Here is an 18,338-nt window from a genome sequence, read left to right as displayed (position 1 = left end):
CAGCGTGCTCTGTTCCTTCCCCCGCCAGTCCTGGCTGCTATGAATTTGTGCGAAGTGTTATAAACCGAGGAACTTTTGATTGGAAGACGGGCCTCAAATCGTGGCAATATGTGGCCTGCACCTGGTGCTTTGTTTGATCCACGTGGTCTTGGGCATTGTAAGAATTATTTCTCAGCCCTTTGAAATCCAAGACTCCCAGTTAAATCTCAGCAGTCTGGCAGTGGTGACCCACTGTGGCCCAAGGGTGCACACACTGGGAATCTAGCAGCGGCTGCCCCTGCGCACACTGGCCCCTGGAATCTGCCAGATGTATTTGTGCGTGGACAGCATCTTTTATACCCTCTGAGTTAGTCCCATTAAACGCACGCAGCAGCCTCTGCCTGCCTCTCCGTCCCCCCTGCTGTCCAGCTCCCAGCATCCCTGGGCTGCAATGTTGATAACAGGAAAACAGTGTTCAGCTGCAGCAGAGCCTGCCGCCTGCCTGTGTGGGCATTGCTGGTCGCGTCCCGCCGAGGGTCGGGCCTGTGCTGGGCACCAGGGAAGCTGGAGGAGACCACGTGACTGGCTCTGCCCATGGGGAGACAGGCCCCAGATCCAGCCCGTCTGCAGCAATGGAGGCCACTGGGAAGCCTCGGCAATGCAGCCTCCCCGAGACGGCCGCCCTGTGGGCATAGTTTGTCCAACCACAAGTACTCACCACCGCTGTGCTGGGAGGGACCTTTGCAGAACTGTGTGAGCTGCGGGCTGCGCTGCTTCCTCTTTGTGTTTCTGGCAGAGCCCTAGGCCTCCCGCCTGGCCCTAAGAGGCAGGTCGCCATCGTGGGTGTAAGCTCCGGGCTGGCTGTGACTCCCAGCTGGGTTGCCTGCAGGAGGCACTCCCTGTCGTGGGCCTCAGGGCCTTCATCACGAAGCTGGGTGGGGCCCTGGAGAGAATGCAGGCAGACACTTCTCGTGGTGCATGCAGTCAGCTCGCAGTAGAGGTGGCGTCCTCATTGTGAAGAGATGCGTGTGGGAGGAGATGTCAGCACCCGTCTCCTGGCCTTTTCTGGAAGTGGGCGTGTCTTCTTGCTGTGTGTGCATGCAGGGTTTGATGTGGGTTCCTCATGGCTGCAGATGGGGAGCTCAGGATTGTCTGTCCCAACACTTGGCACAAGGCAGTGAGCCCATGGGACTGCTGTTCTGTATTCTCCAAGCTCCTTCCTGGGCATTGCCTTCCTCAGCCCTGGGGGCTGTGACGTGCCATCAGCCCACTGTAGAGGAACGTCTTGTAAGTGATGTGACCCTGCCTGCAGTCTGAGGCTCTCCCACAGCTTCCTAGGGAGAACAGCTTCACTGTCTGAGTGAGATGAACAGAGCAAGCGTGGCCATGGTGCTAGGGCTGAGCCCCGTGGCCTTGTCCAGGAAGGAAGCCTGGAGAGGACCTTTGGGTCTGTGACGTCCTGGTGAGTCTGACCACCCCTGCCCATCACAGGCACACTCCACCCAGCGGCCATCAGAACCCAGCCCCAGGACTGCCCACCTAGTCACAGGTAGTCGTGTGTGTCTCAGTAGACCAACAAGGTTGGGAGCAGGCAAGGGGCCCCTCTGGCCTCCTTGCTAGTACCATGGTGGACGTCAGCTTGTGCTGCTGATGGAGTGAGATGAGCTGCCTTCTAGAGTTTCTTCACCTCCCTGCCCCTCTGAGTCCTCCTCCCTGAGATGGGGGTGATCCTAGAACCTGCCAGGTAAAGCTGCCTTGGAGGTCGGAGGTGACAGGTGCACACGACTCTGCCACAGAGCCCTTCGCAAGCCCTCTCGGGCTGCTGTTACGCTGCTGCTCTGTATGCGTCTGGTGCGAGGCCTCTCCTTTCTTGGCAGATTCTGTTTCCCAGCAGGGAGGCAGCATCCCTCATTTTCCCTACCTTCCCCCAACACAGCGTCCTGCACAAAACAGGGGATAGCAAGTTAGTGTAGTGAAAGACGGGGTAGGAGTCGGGTCTAGAAGTCCAGGATCTGAATTCTGGATCCTGGCTTAGATCCTTGGTGCCCACCCCAAGCCCGGAGTGTGGGACGCCTGTGGCTGCTCAGTGGTTGAGTGGATGACGTGATGTGCGCAGCTCACTGTCTTTAGGAGTTGGTGGGGGGCAGGTGTGGCGGTGCTGTGGGTTAAGCCAGTACTTAGGGCATCTGCAGCCCATACTGGAGTGCCTGGGAGGCAGCCCCACCCAGGCTTCTGATCCAACTTCCGGTTAATGCACTTCCCGGGAGGCAGCAGATGATGGCTCAGGTACCTGGGTCCCTACCACCCACGTGCAGTCCTGGACTGTGTTCTGGGCTTCTGGCTCCAGCCTGGCATTTGAGGAATGTACCACTGAATGAAAGACACCATGCTCTCATGCTCGCTCGCTCTGTCTCTGTCTCTCTGCTTTTCAAGTAAATAAAAAATAAATGGCCAGCACCGAGGCTTACTTGGCTAATCCTCCACCTGTGGCGCAAGCACACCGGGTTCTAGTCCCAGTCAGGGCGCCGGATTCTGTCCCGGTTGCCCCTCTTCCAGGCCAGCTCTCTGCTGTGGCCAGGGAGTGCAGTGGAGGATGGCCCAAGTGCTTGGGCCCTGCACCCCATGGGAGACCAGGAGAAGCACCTGGCTCCTGGCTTCGGATCAGTGCAGTGAGCTGGCCTCAGCACAGCGGCCATTGGAGGGTGAACCAACGGCAAAGGAAAACCTTTCTCTCTGTCTCTCTCTCTCTCACTGTCCACTCTGCCTGTCAAAAAAAAAAATTTAAAAAAAAAACATTGTTTTATTTCTCCTTGAAGTAGATACTGTTGAAAACATTGCCAGGTTAAGATTAGGAGCAGGGGCTCTGCAGCCAGACACCGGGGTGCAGGCCTCAGCACCCTGCTTCCTGTTGACTTTGGGTGTGGAACATGACGAAGGAGCCTCTCCATACCAGTCTAGCGGCTTCTCTCTGGGCCCTGCAAGGACTGAGCTCGGGGCCTCGCCATCCCACGGGGGCGCACAGTGAGCCACCGCTAAGGTTGTGGTTTGTTCCCTCACCTCCCTCCCTGGGCTTGGTGCTTTTCCTGTTCATAGCCAGCAGCACCAGCTTCTGACGTCACCACAGACAGGGAGTCGAGGATGGGGTTAAAGTGAAGGGGAAGAGACCTAGGACAGGCAGCTCTCAGAGGGGCTCCTGGGCGTGGGGGCGTGGTCCCAGGGCAGCGTTGAGGTCGGATACCCCGATGGAGTGATTGACAAGCTTGTGTGTTCTGCCCACTGACGGAGCCTCCCGCCTCAGAGTTCAGAGTTCAGCACCCCTGGAAGCCCTGCCGCCACCCAGATCCCTTGGGTCTCTAGGACTGGGCTTGGTGACAGCAGGCTATTGTGCATTCTTCCCTAGCAGACTTGCTAAGTTGCACCCATAGGGGGCCTTGGTTTATGTTTCCTTGCTATAACGTGACAAGAATGACATCAGTGCTTAGAGAATTCTCTTTCTTCTTTGATAAGTCTGAAACCTTGGATGAAAGGGATTATGGCCTAAGGAGTCTGTGCGGGAAGGGAGTTGAGAGATAGTTTGACTTGCCTGCTCCCTTTCCAGGTGAGGGAATTCAGGCCAGAGGGGACTTTCCCAAGGACATATGTGGAGTAGGGGTCAGTGTGAGGCCAGGTTCCAGGTCCCCTGTTTGCTGACCTGTGTGTCCTCACCGCACCACACCCCAGGAGGCCGTAGACTGAGTGGACGGAGCTGGGACGCGTTCTGGGTGGACAGTGAAGGAGCTGGCCTCTTCTTGCAGCTGCTCACTGGCCTCCTGATTTTCCATGCTTGCAGCACACAGGATCTGCCCTCTGCCCCCCTTTAGAGCATGCCAGCCACATCTATGGGAGGGACAGGGAGGGCACCAGGATGGGAGGAGTCTCCTCTAAGAACCAGCCAGATCTGCAGGGTATTTGAGCCATCGCCTGCTGCCTCCCAGGGTCTGCATTAGTAGGAAGCTGGAATGTGGGACAGAACTGAAAGTCAAACCCAGGCACTCTGCTACCGGGTGTCTGTGTCCCTAGCAGAGTCTTCGCTGGTAGGCCAACCATCTGCCTCCAGGGACACCTTCCAAGACAAGTATTAGGTGTGTGCAGTTGGCACTTGGCCACATACCTTCCTATGCACTTCCCTCAGGGTCTGCCTGCCACCCAGGACGTCAGGAACCTGCCCTTCAGTGTGAAGGGGTTGTCACCGTAATCCAGACCAGAGCTGTGTGACTCTTACTTCCTAAGGAACACACTTAATTTCCAAAAGGCTTTAGAAGTCCAGCCGAGTAGTAAATGTGGCCTCTAGGGGGCAAAGTGAGACCTGTCATTCACTGGCAAATTCTTTAGCTCCTCTGTGTCTCAGTTTGTATGTCTGTCAAATGGGAGCAGGGCAGGAGTCCTGATGTGCAGATTAAACAGTAGAGTTCGTTTGTAAATACGTACTACACCTGCTGGCTGCCATGTGCAGAAAAATAAACAGATAGGGAGCGATGGCTGTGCTCTTTTAGACAGGAAGGGACGCTCGAGCAGAGACGTGAGCCCTGCAGCTGTTCTGGACGGAGCGTTCACACAGCAACACAGCAGGTGCAAAGGGCCAGAGACGGAAGTGTGCACATTCACGAGGCGTGGACAGCTCAAGGACAAAGAGTGGGGGGATGTGGGGTCAGAGAGGACTGGATAGGTGAGATCCTGGGTGGCGCTGGTCTCCTGTTGGGGGCTGGGAGCCCCGTGGAGGCTATTGGGCAGGGAAATGGCCTGGTCACTTAAAAGGAACTTGGGTCCCACTGACTTAGGGGCATCTGCAGCGCACCCAGCCCTGTCCTGGCTACTGCAGATGGACAGCACAGTGAGTAAAGCCTTGGAGGAACCCGCCCTGCACGGGGGAGAGCTGCCCATGTGTGAAGAGTCGCAGATGGCCTGGGCTCCATGGGGCAGTGATCAGCCAGCCTCCCCTGGGGGCCGAGGGGAGCAGTTTCTTAGACACTGAAGCTTGAGTTTGGGGGTCAGGACATCTCCTTGGGGGTTGTGAATGGGGCCTGGCCTGGGAGAGAGGAGACTCCTGGAGGGCAGCTAGGGGCTGAGTGAGGAAGGGCCCTGTGCTGCGCCAGGGAGCGTGAAATGGATCCGGAAGGCACCAGGGAGCCTGGAAGGTCTCTGCAGGAAACGATCGCATCGTGGATGCCGTCCACGTGGGGGCCCTGAAGCGTCTGTTGTGGTCACTGCTTGCACCTGTCCTAGAAGGGCCTGGGATTTGGGCGATCAGGGCCACTCCTGCCCACCCTGTCGTCCCACAGGAGTTGCAGGTGGTGCTTGTGGGAGGCATTGTGGTAGGACAGCAAGCGGCCTGGCTGCGCTGCTTGCCCTGGGGCGTACCCGGTGCCTGTCCTCACAGCCGTCACTGGTGGGTACTGACCGACTCCCTCGGCCCCAGGCTGGCGTCACTCCTTCCTCCCCAGCTTTGCTCAGGTACTCCTGCCCCCTCCCTGCAGACCCAGGTCAGAAACGCCTTGTCTGTGCCCGGTGCTCGTCCACACTGCCCGGCCAGAGGGGAGCGCCACTCTCCCCATTTTCACAGCACAGTTTTGGCACCCATCTTTGTGCCTGTCCCACGAGCTGGCTCTGTGACTTGTGGTTCCCTGCATGTGCCCGGCTCCTGGGCCTCCTGCAAACCTCCATGGAAGAGTGAAGGGGCTTCCAGCCATGCCCTCTGTGAGGGTAGCTGTTGGTTCACTTCTCTCTCACCTCCTTTCCATAACCCTGAGACAGACCAGGTGGCCGTGGGTGGGTGAGTGCATGTCTCCGCTGTGCTGTCCACTGAAGGCTTGAATGAGCCAATGATAGACCTCCAGTGTCCCCTCCAGTCTAGAGCCTGGCATGGAGGGTGTGCCCAGCAGGGTTTGCTTAGGGGGAAACTGGATGATGGCCAGTGGCCTCTCCCACATTCAGAGAGGCATGGGGCAAGGGGTGGAGGGAGTGGGATGTGGCTTGTGTGGGGCTTGGCCTCTTTCTTGCCTTGCTCTTTCCTTCCCAGTCCATGACCAAAACACTCTCTCATAACTGGTGGGGGAGCTGAACTGCTGGTTCAGGACTGAGCTGCTGGTGTGCTCACTGGAGGGGCCGTGACCATGGCCTCTAAGGCAGTGGGTGTCCTAGGGCCTACGGTAGGGGAGTCTCTCACCCACGCCTCTGAGATTCAGCCCGCCTACCCTGCCCAGCCCAGCCAGTCGGCTCAGCACAGCCCTCACCCTGCCTGTCTCGTGTACATCAGAGGCGCTCCAGCCAGTGACTGTCTGGGGGAGAAAGAGCTGGTTCAACAAGTAAAGGCGCGTCCACACGGCCAGCTCTGCAGGGCTCTCCAATGCCCTCTTTGAGGGTTTCACAGTGGCGCGCTGGCCAGTGCTTCCCTCCCCAGTGTGCCAGTGAGCAGTTGTATAACTGTCTCCCTAGAAACAGCCCAGGCTTCAGGGTCGGGAGCCCAGGCCCTGCGCTCCTAAGAAAGCTAAGTTTGGCCGGTGCCGTGGCTCAACAGGCTTATCCTCCACCTTGCGGCGCCGGCACACCGGGTTCTAGTCCCGGTTGGGGCGCCGGATTCTGTCCCGGTTGCCCCTCTTCCAGGCCAGCTCTCTGCTGTGGCCCGGGAGTGCAGTGGAGGATGGCCCAAGTGCTTGGGCCCTGCACCCCATGGGAGACCAGGAGAAGCACCTGGCTCCTGGCTTCGGATCAGCGCGGTGCGCCAGCTGCAGCGCGCCAAGCCGCGGCGGCCATTGGGGGGTGAACCAACGGCAAAGGAAGACCTTTCTCTCTGTCTTTCTCTCTCACTGCTGTCCACTCTGCCTGTCCAAAAAAAAAAAAAAGGAAAGCTAAGTTCACAGAGCCATGTGGGGTTGATGGGGATAGAAGGCCCATTCCCGGGCCTCAGGGTGGTGGGAACTCTGCACCCCCAGGTTGGCTCACACTCAAAAGAGGAAAAGCCGACTTTCAGCCCTCCAGGATCAACATGGAGTAGATTTTGAAAATGAAGAATTGGCGTGATTTTCAGTCCCACAGAAGAAAAGGCTGATGGTTGCTTTCTTGCTTAAAATACCTGCCACCCAGATGGAGTTCAGACCCTGTGACGCAGCCTCCCAGCTCTCCACCCTCAGCCCCCAGCCCTTCGCCCTCCTCTCTCTGAAGCCCGGGGTCCCCTGGCTGCAGTGTTTGCATCTCCATGCTGCACCCTGCCCTGAGACCCCTTTCCCTCCCTGTGTCTCCTCTCCGTGGGGAATGGGTCAGGGCTCAGGATTTAGACTTCCAGGGCCCTCCCTGAGGCGGTGTGTCTGGGTGCCTGGTGCTCCTCTCAGCCTCGGTGGTGTCCCTCTGCAATGACCTCCCTCCTCGGGAGGCAGTGGAGAGCGAGGCACAAGGATGCACGTTGGGCAGGTGCACCTGGCGCCTTCCTCAGTGCTACGACTGCTACTGCTGTGGTGACGATCACACCACACGTGGGTCAGATGCCCCCGCGTCCCCACCACAGACCCAGCGCAGACCTTCCCCAGTGTGGCAAGTGTCCCAGTGCGTGGGGCGGCGTGGAGAAGGCGCACCTGCCCGGAAGGGCCCAGGCAGTCACGTGTCAGGAGGGTGCAGGGTGCGGCCCAAGCGTTTCTTTCAGGAGCGCTACCTCGTTGTCTTGTTCACAACATTCTGTCATTTTAAAAATAGCTGTTCTTAATTTGATGGTATCTTTATCTTCTTGAGGCTCAAAATAAAATTAACCTTTTCTGGAAGGGAAGAAACAGTCCCATTAAAATAGTCCTGAGTGTTCTTTTTTGAAGCAAGGCCTGACTCCCAGTGCTCACTATTAATAGTTCTAAACCGTAATTGACAATGGTATTACAATAGGAATGCCGCGCGCAATGACAGCAGGGCCACGGGCGGCGAGGACTCATTAAGCGGCCACCAGAGGAGTCTGGCACATTCCGCAGGCTGGGCTTCCGTCCAGCCCCGTCACTTCTAATCTGCGTTCTGGCTGCCGCCCCAGGAGCCCAACTGGGACACTCTCAAATGCCTCCGGCTCCTTTAAGAGCTAGGCCCTCGCTGAGGGGCGCTGGTCCCCAGGGAGCCCCGCAGGCTGGGGCCTGTGCAGGGCCAGTTCACTCCCGACCTGGGCTTTGCCCTCCAGCCCCTTGCACACAGGGTAGCCTGGTTCTCCCTGCCCGCAGGCCTGGCTGGAGCCATTGTTCTCCCTTGTCTGGATGTTGGCAGCAGCTTCCAGACTGTTCTCCCTGGCCGCCTGCCTCGCCGCCCCTCAGCCTGCCCCTGTGTGTCTTTGTTCTTTCCACAAACATTTATTTTATGCAGCCTGTCCTCATCCCCCGGCCCCAGGGCAGGCTCTGCTGATCCAGGGATGAGCCAGACAAAGCCCCAGCCTCCGTGGGATTTCCGTTTCCGTGGGAAGCAGGAGGTGCTCAGAGAAGGAATGAGGACCCTCCCCCCCCCAGGGAACAGGGGCGCGAGTGGGCATGAGTGGGCATAGGGAGCAGCCCAGGCAGACGGCAGAGAGCAATGCAGGATGGGAGAAGAAACACAGGGTCCGTGGCAGGTGGACAGAGGACGGAGGGAACTCTGAAGAATTCTGAGTAGAAAATGCCTGCGGCTGCCAACAACCGACTCCCCTGTCCTTCTAAATATGCGTCGGGTCACAGACCTCCGGCCTCCCACCTCCCGCTGGCTGCTGTCCGCGTCTGGCAGGGCTGTACACGGCCAGGCTCCTGCTGAGCCACACTCGAGCCACTAAGCCCAGCCACGTGGGCCTTCGCTCTGCTGTCCAGCAAGCTGGGCCCCTCCTGCCTGCAGGTTTCTTTTTGGCATTAGCCATCCCCTCACCTGGGGGCACCCACCAGGACCCCCAGTGGACATGCCTGTCCTCCATTAGACTCTGCTAAAGCAGCCTCTGCTCCGAGGAATGCGTTCTCTCCTCCTGTGAGCCAGACACGCCTCCCTGCCAGCCCCCTGAGCACCTGTCTCCCGTCAGGGCCTGTCACAGAGCCTGGCAGAGGTTGCCACGGTGAGGTGGGCACTCCGTTATCCCCAGTTCACAGATGAGAAACTCCAGCCCCAAGTGGTTTGGCCCCCAGCCCGCAGAGCGGAACAATGGCACTGCAGGCCCCTCTGGTAGCTTCAGGTCATCCTGCCACGTGAACTGCACGTGATGTGGCCTCTCGGATGGATTTGCCAGGCCTGGGCCAGCCATAGGCTGCGGCTGTGGTATAGATGTGGGGCCGCAGACTCCAGGCCTGTGGGGAGTGGGCTGGGTCGGGGGGCGGTGCTGTGCCTACACATGTGGCAGGCCCTCACTGCTCAGCCCTGCCCACCAGCAAGACTGCTTGTTCTAGAGGGGAAATCACAAGGTTGCAATGGCTTTCCTCAGGCCATGCAGAGCATACCTGTGGGCCACCTGTGGTTTGTGGGTGCCTGGGAGTGGCTTGTGGGGGAGCCGGCAGAGCTGTCTGCCACCAGCCAGGCTGTAGAGTGGCTGGGGCAAGAAGTCCTTGCTGTGACTTTGGAGTGGCCCCAGGGGTCCCTGCTGGCAGTAGATGTCCCATGGCTCTTCCTCCCACCTGGTCTCAGAGGCTTGCCAGTGAAAATACAAGGCAACAGTTGAAATTTGAATTTCAGATAAACAGTAACTTCTCCTGATAAGTGTATACCATAGACTGCCTGGAGAAGTCTAGTCTTGTCTTAGGATTTATTTGTTTGAAAGGCAGAGCGACAAAGTGAGGGTGGGGTTGGGGGGGACAGGGGAGGGGGGAGAGAGAGCACGCTTCCATCCGCTGGTTCACTCCCCAGGTAACTACATTAGCCAGGTCTAGGCCAGGACAGAGCCAGGAGCCAGGGACTCTATCTGGTCTCCCACATGGATGGGAAGCGCCCACGTCCTTGGGGCATCTTCTACTGCTCTCCCAGGCGTGTTAGCAGAAAACTCCATGGGAAGCAGAGCAGCTGGAGTGGAACAGGCACTTTGATATGGGATGCCAGTACTGCAAATGGCGGCTTAACCCACTGCGCCACAGTGCTGGCCCCTGGGAAGGTTTCTAATATGGGTGTACTTTTTTTTTCCCTGAAACTTGACTCCTTTTGTCTGGGGTATGGATTTTTCCAGGCCACGTGATTACATCAGCCAATTCTGCCTGCCTTGGCTTGGCGTGCCACCTAAGAAGGAAGCTTGCCTCTGTGCCAGGGCCTTGGCCGGGCGTGGTAGGACCCCTCTATCAGGGAACAGGCTCCATGCTAGGTGCTGTCTGAGCCCTCGCCTCATGTCATGGACAGTTCCGGAGCTCCGGGCTTGGGCCAGCCCCACGCCCGCACAGGGGTGTGGAGGAGGCAGTCGCCCAGCCCTGCCCTTGGCTGCCTTCTCCTCCTCTGCTCCACGTGACCCTTGCGAGATGGAAATGACCCCGCTCCTCCTGCCCGTGCCCTTCATGTACTCAGCAGGCCTGCACACAGGCTGCCCCGGGTTTCTGCTGTCAGCGAGCCCCCAGCTCCCACCCCCTGCCCCAGGATAGAGCCCCACAAGCGGGATCCTCTGCAGAATCTGTGGGGCCAGGCCCTGCACAGATGTGGCCCCCCCGCCCCCAGGCTGTGAAAACGTCCATATGGGCTGTACATCCACCCTCCCGTCCAAGGGCAGAGCCTCATCGACTGCAGGTGGCACACCTGAGACGCTGGCCCTGCCGTCAGGAGCCGGGCGGATGTGGGGTGGGGCTTGTGGAACACAGAGCCGCTGAGTAGCAGGGACCTAGACCCGCCCTCTAGCTGGTGGGACCCTGAGCCACGTCCCCCCCCATTCTAGTTCTGCCAGAGAAGGTAGAAAACACTTGCTTATTGGTAAAATCTTTCTAATTGTTATTTCAGAAGATCCTGTGAGGGCCAATCTAAGCAGTGCCCTAGAGGGTGGTATTTCGGTGTGATTCGTGTCCATTCGGTGGTGTGGTCACTGGGTTCTCCTTCGCTGGCCTGGCCACAGCAGTGACCGCATACACCCATCGTTCTGTCCCTGGACCCTCACCCCCCCGCCTGGCACATGTGGAGCTCCTGGGTGTAGGCTGTGGACCTGTTTTTCCCCAGTTACAATGCCAGCAGTGTCGGACGCACCCTCGGTGCCACCAGGCATGGTAGCACGCAGCCCTGGAGGTGGCCGTTAGCACGTGGGATCGCCCCGTCAGTGCCGGCCAGCCACGCGTCAGGGTGGGTGGTCTGCGTCTTCTCCGTGCTGGGCTCTGAAGAGGCAGAGCAGGCCTTCCCTGACACGCATGCTTCGTGTGTTTGTGCAGGATGCCAAGTTCGTGGAGGAACGAAGAAAGCAGCTGCAGAGTTACCTGCGCAGCGTCATGAACAAAGTCATCCAGGCGGTCCCCGAGTTTGCCGCCAGCCCCAAGAAGGAGACGCTGATCCAGCTCATGCCCTTCTTCGTGTGAGTACCCAGCACGGGGGCCTCCGCCGCCGGCTCCTGGCATCCTCTCTCCGGAGGTCAGGGAGCGGAGCCGGTGGCCTCTGTATGCCCCACTCACTGGAGGTGCTGAAAGGGAGGGCTGGCCGCGCTGTGGGGTCCTCCAAGGTCGGCAGCTGAGAGTAAATTCGGGGTCTGGCTTCAGACTGCCGTGCGTGCTCATCAGAGGCCAGGTTCAGTTTCGGTGTGGCTGAGAGGGGCCGGCACTGACACGTCCACGTCAGTGTTTCTCTGCCTTGGGTTGGAAACCGGAGGCCACGCCCCACAGACCCCCATGTGGACTGCAGTGGTTTCTGTGTGGGGATCAGGTAAACGAGAACGGACTTAACATGCCATTTAAACCCCTTGCCCACTTAGCTTGTAAAGAAAACTTGAAAAGGAAGTTTATCTCTCTCCGGATCTGGCTAAATCCCCTGATTAAACTTGAACTGAGCAGTGAGGAGGTGAGGGAAGGAGAGGCCCTGCCCCTCACGGCATGCCAGCAGCCCTCCTGCCCCATGCGGTCAGTCCTGGCAACTCTGGCCAGGTGTTGACCACATGCCAGTGGGTCCCGTGGTGGGGGCGGCGTGTTAACGTGAACCTCGGGCGTGTCGTGGCGGGTCTGTCGAAGGGCTGCTGTGAGTCGGGACCAGGACAGGTGGCTTTGGCACCGGGTTGACACTGAGAACATCAGGCCCACTTCGTGGGTTTTGAAACACAGAACTTGAGGAGGTGATGGCAGGTGACGCCACGTTGACACCGGCAGTCTTGGCTGCACGAGGGTCTGGCCCTCCGCTGAAACGAGACAGCTTCTGCCCCGATGTAGCCCTCTCCTGCTTGCTTTTCTGAGTGAGAGGGGAGGGCCCCGGGACGTGCCCGCTGTTTCCCCGGGGGCGTGGGAGGCAGGTGCCAGCTAAGCTTTGCCCCGCAGCTGAACCCGCAGTGAGAGCTCCTGAGTGTGCACCCACGGAAAACAGCGGGACCGCAGGTCTGCGGAGCTGAGCCCGAGGGAGTTCTGCTTTGCTTGGTTTGGTTTGGTTTGGTTTTAACCGCTTGTCTAAGAAAATAAACCCCTGAACAGCAGATCTTGACAGCATTTGCTTGCTTCTTTGAAATGCTGAGTGAGGACCCTAAGTCCATTTAGTCACTGAGCATCAGTGGACTCCCTCACAGGAGACAGTCCCACCTCCCTGTCATGTGGATGAGGAATGCAGGCTGAGGGTTACCCAGCCAGCGCATGGGGGGCCTGGGCTACTGTCCACGCGTGGCTCAGGGTTACCCGGCCAGCACACAGGGGCCTGGGCTACTGTCCATGCGTGGCTCAGGGTCATCCAGCCATCACTTGGGGGGCCTGCGCTACTCTCCACCCGTGGCTCAGGGTTACCCGGCCAGCACACGGGGGCCTGGGCTACTGTCCACGCGTGGCTCAGGGTTACCCGGCCAGCACACGGGGGGCCTGGGCTACTGTCCACCTGTGGCTCAGGGTTACCCGGCCAGCACACGGGGGCCTGGGCTACTGTCCACATGTGGCTCAGGGTTACCCGGCCAGCACACGGGGGACCTGGGCTACTGTCCACGCGTGGCTCAGGGTTACCCGGCCAGCACACGGGGGCCTGGGCTACTGTCCGCGCGTGGCTCAGGGTTACCCGGCCAGCACACGGGGGGCCTGGGCTACTGTCCACGCGTGGCTCAGGGTTACCCGGCCAGCACACGGGGGGCCTGGGCTACTGTCCACGCGTGGCTCAGGGTTACCCGGCCAGCACACGGGGGGCCTGGGCTACTGCCTTGCTTGGGGTGTAGGTGGCAAGTCTCCAGCCTGAGGATTGAGTCTGAGTCTAAGTGGCTTCAACACTGAGGTTTGTTATTTGCTTGTTTCTCTTAGTTGAAATAGTTTATATCATCCAAAACAGACACCTAAAAATAAATTTAAAAACCCCAATGCCAAGCTTGCTTTCACATAGTCAAGAGTTGGTCATCCCTCCCCCCCTCTTCACTCCGTTACACTTAGCTGGGGTCCAGCAGTGGTGCCCTGTGCCCACTGAGTCCCCAGCTGTGTTGCTGCCTGGACCCTGCACCAGCCTCCCCTGCCGTGTATCCTGGCTCTTGGATGGGTTTCTCAAACTCAGGGCATCCCTCGCAGGACCTGCTGGCCTGGTAGACACCGGGGTGTGGGGTCCTGGTTCTTACCCGCTGCTCACAGGGTGTCAGGACATCCCGAGTTTTCCATGACGTGTTTGGCTTGCATCCTGCACTCCTGTCCATCCATTTCTTCAGCCAGTTGCTTATTAAACTGCAGTGGACCAGGTGACCCTATTGCTGTCTGGGGTGTAGCAAGGTGGGCAGGGCAGATAAAAGCTAGAGGGTAGAATTTGCTCAGGTTTCGCCTCAAAAATAAACCTTTGCCCTGTGCACCCAGGAGTCCGGCGAGGCAGGCCCTGCTTTGCACACTTTTCCACTTTGTTCCATCTTGGCTGTCAGCCTTGTTTTCAGTGTTTTCTGCATGGGGCACACGACTTCTAAGGGATCTGCTCTCTGCACAGATCTGAGCTCAAGAGCCAGCAGGTTCAAGTGTTTTCTGCCAGTCTCTCAGCCTCCCGCTGCCCACCTTGCCAGTGCCAGTCACAGCTGTGAGATAGAAAGCAGGACAGGAAGTGGGATGTGTCTTTCCCATTTTGGATTCTGTGTGTGTATCGGTGTGGCCCAGGTGGGGACAGAAGCCCACCCCACAAAACAGGGAGCCAGTGAATGGCCACACCCAGCTCCTTTGTCTTTTGGAAGCCCCATTGTTTGTATTCCCCTGTTGTTTGCGGGGCGTGCAGAGAAGTGGCACCCTGCAGGGGGTCCGGAGCCCCAGGGGAGTCTCAGAGGCCAAAGGCTTCACTCTGCAGCACCAGCGTGCACGCACGTCAGTAAGGGCTGCATTGGCGCGCCATGCTCTCACTGAACACGTTATTAAAACGGCTTCCTGCAGAGTACTTCATCCCTGGGACAAACGTCATGTTCCGCTGCTCCTTGAGGGGGAGGGGAAGTTAGAGGGAGAGGAAGCAGAAGAATGTAGGGCATGGCACAGATTCCCAACTGGCGTCTCAGCAGAAAACGTGGTCCGCGTTTCCCATGCGCCCCCTGCCCATCTGCTGCCACACTGACTCCCGAGGTTGTCAGACGGACTCTCAGCTGAAGCAGGGCAAGCTTAGCCCAGGGAGGAAGCGCCCTGCCCGACACTGCCCGGGGTTGGTGGGCCCAGGTTCAGACCTTGTCACATGGCTCCTCCTGAGGAGCTTTTAGCTCACCTGACTCTTGTGGGCTGGCCAGAACCTTCTAGGCTCCTGAGTCCTCGGCATCGTCCAGTTTGCCAGGGCCCACTGGCAGACCGGCAGCGTGGATAGTGTTTTAAAGTAAGACGTGCAGGACACGTGCACCCCAGCGACTCCCTCTTGCATCCCCCTTGGCCTGCTTCCCCGATCTGCCTCGGCTGCCTCGCCCTTGAAGGCAGACAGGTATGAGACCCCTGCCACCCATGGAAGGCTGGGAGATTTTGGAGTGAGCGACTTCCCCCGGTTCTGCTGCTAAGGAGGCAAGCGGCCTCGGGCAGAGACAGTGACTCTGAGCCCTGGTGCTCCCCATGCGTGTGGCGGGCATAGGGGTGCTGACCTCTTGATGCTGGGGTACGAGACGGGATGGTCTGTGGGAGAGCGTGTATCCCCTTGTCCAGATGTGTGTGAAGTCAAGAGCAGGAGCGGGAGGATCCCTACAGAAACCCTGCGGACGTCAAGCTGACTCTTCGTCCGTCATCTGTCCCTCCACCCACCCACCCATCTTGTACATACACATCGGGCCCTCAGGAAAGGCAGGTGATTTGCCTGGGGTCATGCACAGAGAGGCTGCAGGCAGGAGCAAGTGTGCGCTGTGCTCCCCTCCCAGGGTCAGGACTGTCCCTGGGGAAGGCAGCATCACCCCCCACCATGGATACTCAACACCAGAAAGCCCCACCTCCAGTGCACCTGCTGCCCGGCCGCCCAGGAGCTGACGTGCAGGTGCCTATGTTAAGGGAGGCAGCAGAAGCCGGGTCCCCCAGGTGCTGCACTCTGGGGCTGAGGGGCCCTGCCTGGGGGGGGCCGCAGTGCCCTGGCTGTGCTGAAGGTGCCAAGGTGACAGCTCCTCTTCTCTCACTTGCGGCTGGCCTCCCTGTCCCCAAGGCAGGCCCCGAATGACAGTAACGGCGCTGCCCTTGCTGCCACTGCTCTCTGTTGGGTGGGGGTTGGAGATTGTTTCCCCGGGGGTGGGGGAGGAGGTGACACTGGGATGACTCCAGGGACACAGACTGTGTCCCTCAGAGGGGCCTGCATTCAGCCCGTGTCTTTTTCATCCTTTTGCTGTGTACCGAGCGCCTACCAACTACTTTGTAGCTCTGGGGATAGATTACATTTTTATAAGAAGGGGTGGGGATACCTTCATGTAGCAGAGAGGATGAAGAAGGGGTGGACAGAGAAGTCGTATCCCCCAGGTGGTGAAGACCCTGGGAGAGCAGGGGGTGCAGCGTGGGGGGCTGGGGAGCCCCCAGTGCTGTTTCCCACCAGGGCCCAGGAAGGGCCTCTCCGAGGGAAGACGAGGTGACTGTTGATGGGAAGGGTGCTTGGGTGGATGGAGCGGTCAGTGCAGAGGCCCCGTGTCAGGAACAAATGTGGCCTCCCATAGAGAGCTAGGGGCCCAGATCCTACAGGACCTTGGAGACTGGGACAGTGACTTCAGGATTTATTCCAGGTGGGTTGGGAAGCCACCGAGGGGTTGGGCAGGGCTGGGGCATAACCTCCTTTATGGTTTTAAAACTTCATGCTGGATGGGAATGGAGAGGGGCCGGGGCGGGGGATGATTAGCTGGACATGGAGGCAGCTGCACGCTGGCTACTGGGTGAGTGAAGAGAGCTACCGGTGCTCATCCAGCACCCGGCCAGCTGGGCAGGTGCAGGGAGGCCCCAAGTTGCTCATGCTTTTGTCTGAGGCAACAGGCAGCTTTATCTTCAAGTCAACATGTATCGAGGGCCTACTATGTACAGGCCGCAGGGCTAAGCAGGGAGGTTGGGAGGGGCCATGCACAGATGAATGAGACCTGGAGCCAGCCCTCAAGGGCCAGCGTACGTACAGGCCATGATGTTATGTGTCCGCGTGCCCTTCCTCTCTCTCTTCTCTTGGTTACTTGGATCTATGCAGAGCACCTACTTATGTGTCACACTGCCTTGGGCAGTATCTCAGTCCTAGCACCAGCCAGCCATGTGACCTCAGCGAGTCGCTCACCCCTCCCCACCTGAGCAGCAGGGACAGCAGCAGCAGCTGCCTCCGGGGTTGCCCCAAGGGTCGTGGGAGGCATGGGTGTCATGCTTACAGGACGGTGCCCCCCAGGTGGTCAGCACGGCCTGCAGGTAGCCATTTCTAGCAGCAGAGAGGGGCTGCGGCGCAGACGTCTTGGGGGAAGTGATGAGCTGTGGTGTGAAAATGCTGCCGCGGTCTACAATGCTGATGGACCAGGCGAGGCCGTCGGCGTTCCATGCTCACCCTTGTTACCGCCGTCCAGGCTCCTGTGTGACTGCAGGAGGCAGGGTCCATCGCGTTCCATGCCCACCCCTGCCCCCCACCCCCAGTCACCACCGTCCGTGCTCCCGAGTGACTGCAGGAGGCGGCATCCATCACATTCCATGCCCACCCCCGTTACCGCCATCCAGGCTCCCGAGTCACTGCAGGAGGCGGCGTCCTGCCAGGCCGGCCGGAGCTCGGCACAGCCCTCTGCTATTTGCCTTCTCCCACTGGCTCAGTTGACTCCTGAAAGCTTCAGGGGACCTGGGACCCGCTGCGACGCCTGCTCTCTGCTGGGACAGTTACAATCTTCTGGCGGCTGCCCCGACTTGGTATTTCCTGGAACCTCCCAGAGGGGCACGTGCTGGCAGCTGGGTCTCTGGGCCTGATTTCTGGAAGCCCCTCTGGCCCACAGCGCAGGAGCATTTTGAGTTTTGACAGATGTCACTGCCTCCACCTAAGAAAGGCCAGTGTGGTAGGCAGGACTCTGGACATCCTAAAGGGACAGCCATCCTTTCCACGGTGGTGGGAGAACGGGGCCCTTGCCCCTGCGTCCAGAGGGTGCCGGGACATAAGGCTGACGCCCAGGCAGCAGGTGTCTCCACAGGTCCTTTAGCTCGGCTTTCACCTTGTGAGACTGCATTGCTGCTGGGTAGAGAGTGGGTAGGCTGGGAAGCAGGCAGAGGCCTTAGTGGTACCCCACTGGCAGGCAGGGGTTGGCCTCGACCAGAGCCTCCGAGAGGGATGGAGGCTGCGGAGTACAAAGCCAGCAGGGGGAGGCAGGGCTGCCCGCACCCTGCTCAGCCCCTGCTCAGAGCCGGGTGTAAGCATTGTTGGGTCCACCATCCTCACACCCAGGCAGCAGGGTTGGCATTGGCACCACTGGCGACAGAGCAGTGACAGACAAGCAGGTGATGAGCCAGCCCAGTGGGATGATGGGAAGGGGGCGGTGTCAGAGATGAGCCAGTCTTTGAGGCTGAACATCTGAGTGAGTGAAGGTCACGGGGACACAGAGCAAAGGGGTGGACATGAGACATTGGTCCACGTAGGAGAGGTGTGGCCGCTCGGGCCTGTCCTCTGAGCACGTGTCAGGTCACCATCCTGACGTTTCCCATTGGAGTCTCAGATCTCAAGGAGAATGCGTCAAGAGAGCCCTACAGTTCTGCAGACATGAGGGTGTGACAGTTGACGGTCCTGGTTTGAAAGGAATGCACACAGACAAGGCCAGGGCAGGTGGCGGTGCCCACACAGAGTCGGAGGTAACAGTGGGTGTCTGCAGGAACCAGGATTCCAGGGGAGAAATG

General features: G+C 59.2%; 1 protein-coding gene across 6 annotated transcripts in view; it reads left to right on the top strand.

The window, feature by feature from the left end:
• Nucleotides 1-18,338, top strand: part of SNX29 (sorting nexin 29) — a 473,360-nt gene that overhangs the window by 435,614 nt on the left and 19,408 nt on the right. For all 6 annotated transcript variants that reach the window (XM_008257737.5, XM_051847819.3, XM_089321668.1 and 3 more), the window contains one exon: nt 11,313-11,452. In XM_008257737.5, the coding sequence (XP_008255959.2) occupies nt 11,313-11,452 (140 nt within the window). The remainder of the gene's footprint in view (nt 1-11,312; nt 11,453-18,338) is intronic.

Source organism: Oryctolagus cuniculus, chromosome 19 (genome assembly GCF_051225735.1).
Source record: "Oryctolagus cuniculus isolate XC-2025 breed Fujian yellow rabbit chromosome 19, ASM5122573v1, whole genome shotgun sequence".
Lineage (NCBI taxonomy): Eukaryota > Metazoa > Chordata > Mammalia > Lagomorpha > Leporidae > Oryctolagus > Oryctolagus cuniculus.
The sequence above is the reverse complement of the archived record's forward strand: the minus strand, read 5'-3'. Positions and strand labels throughout refer to the sequence as shown.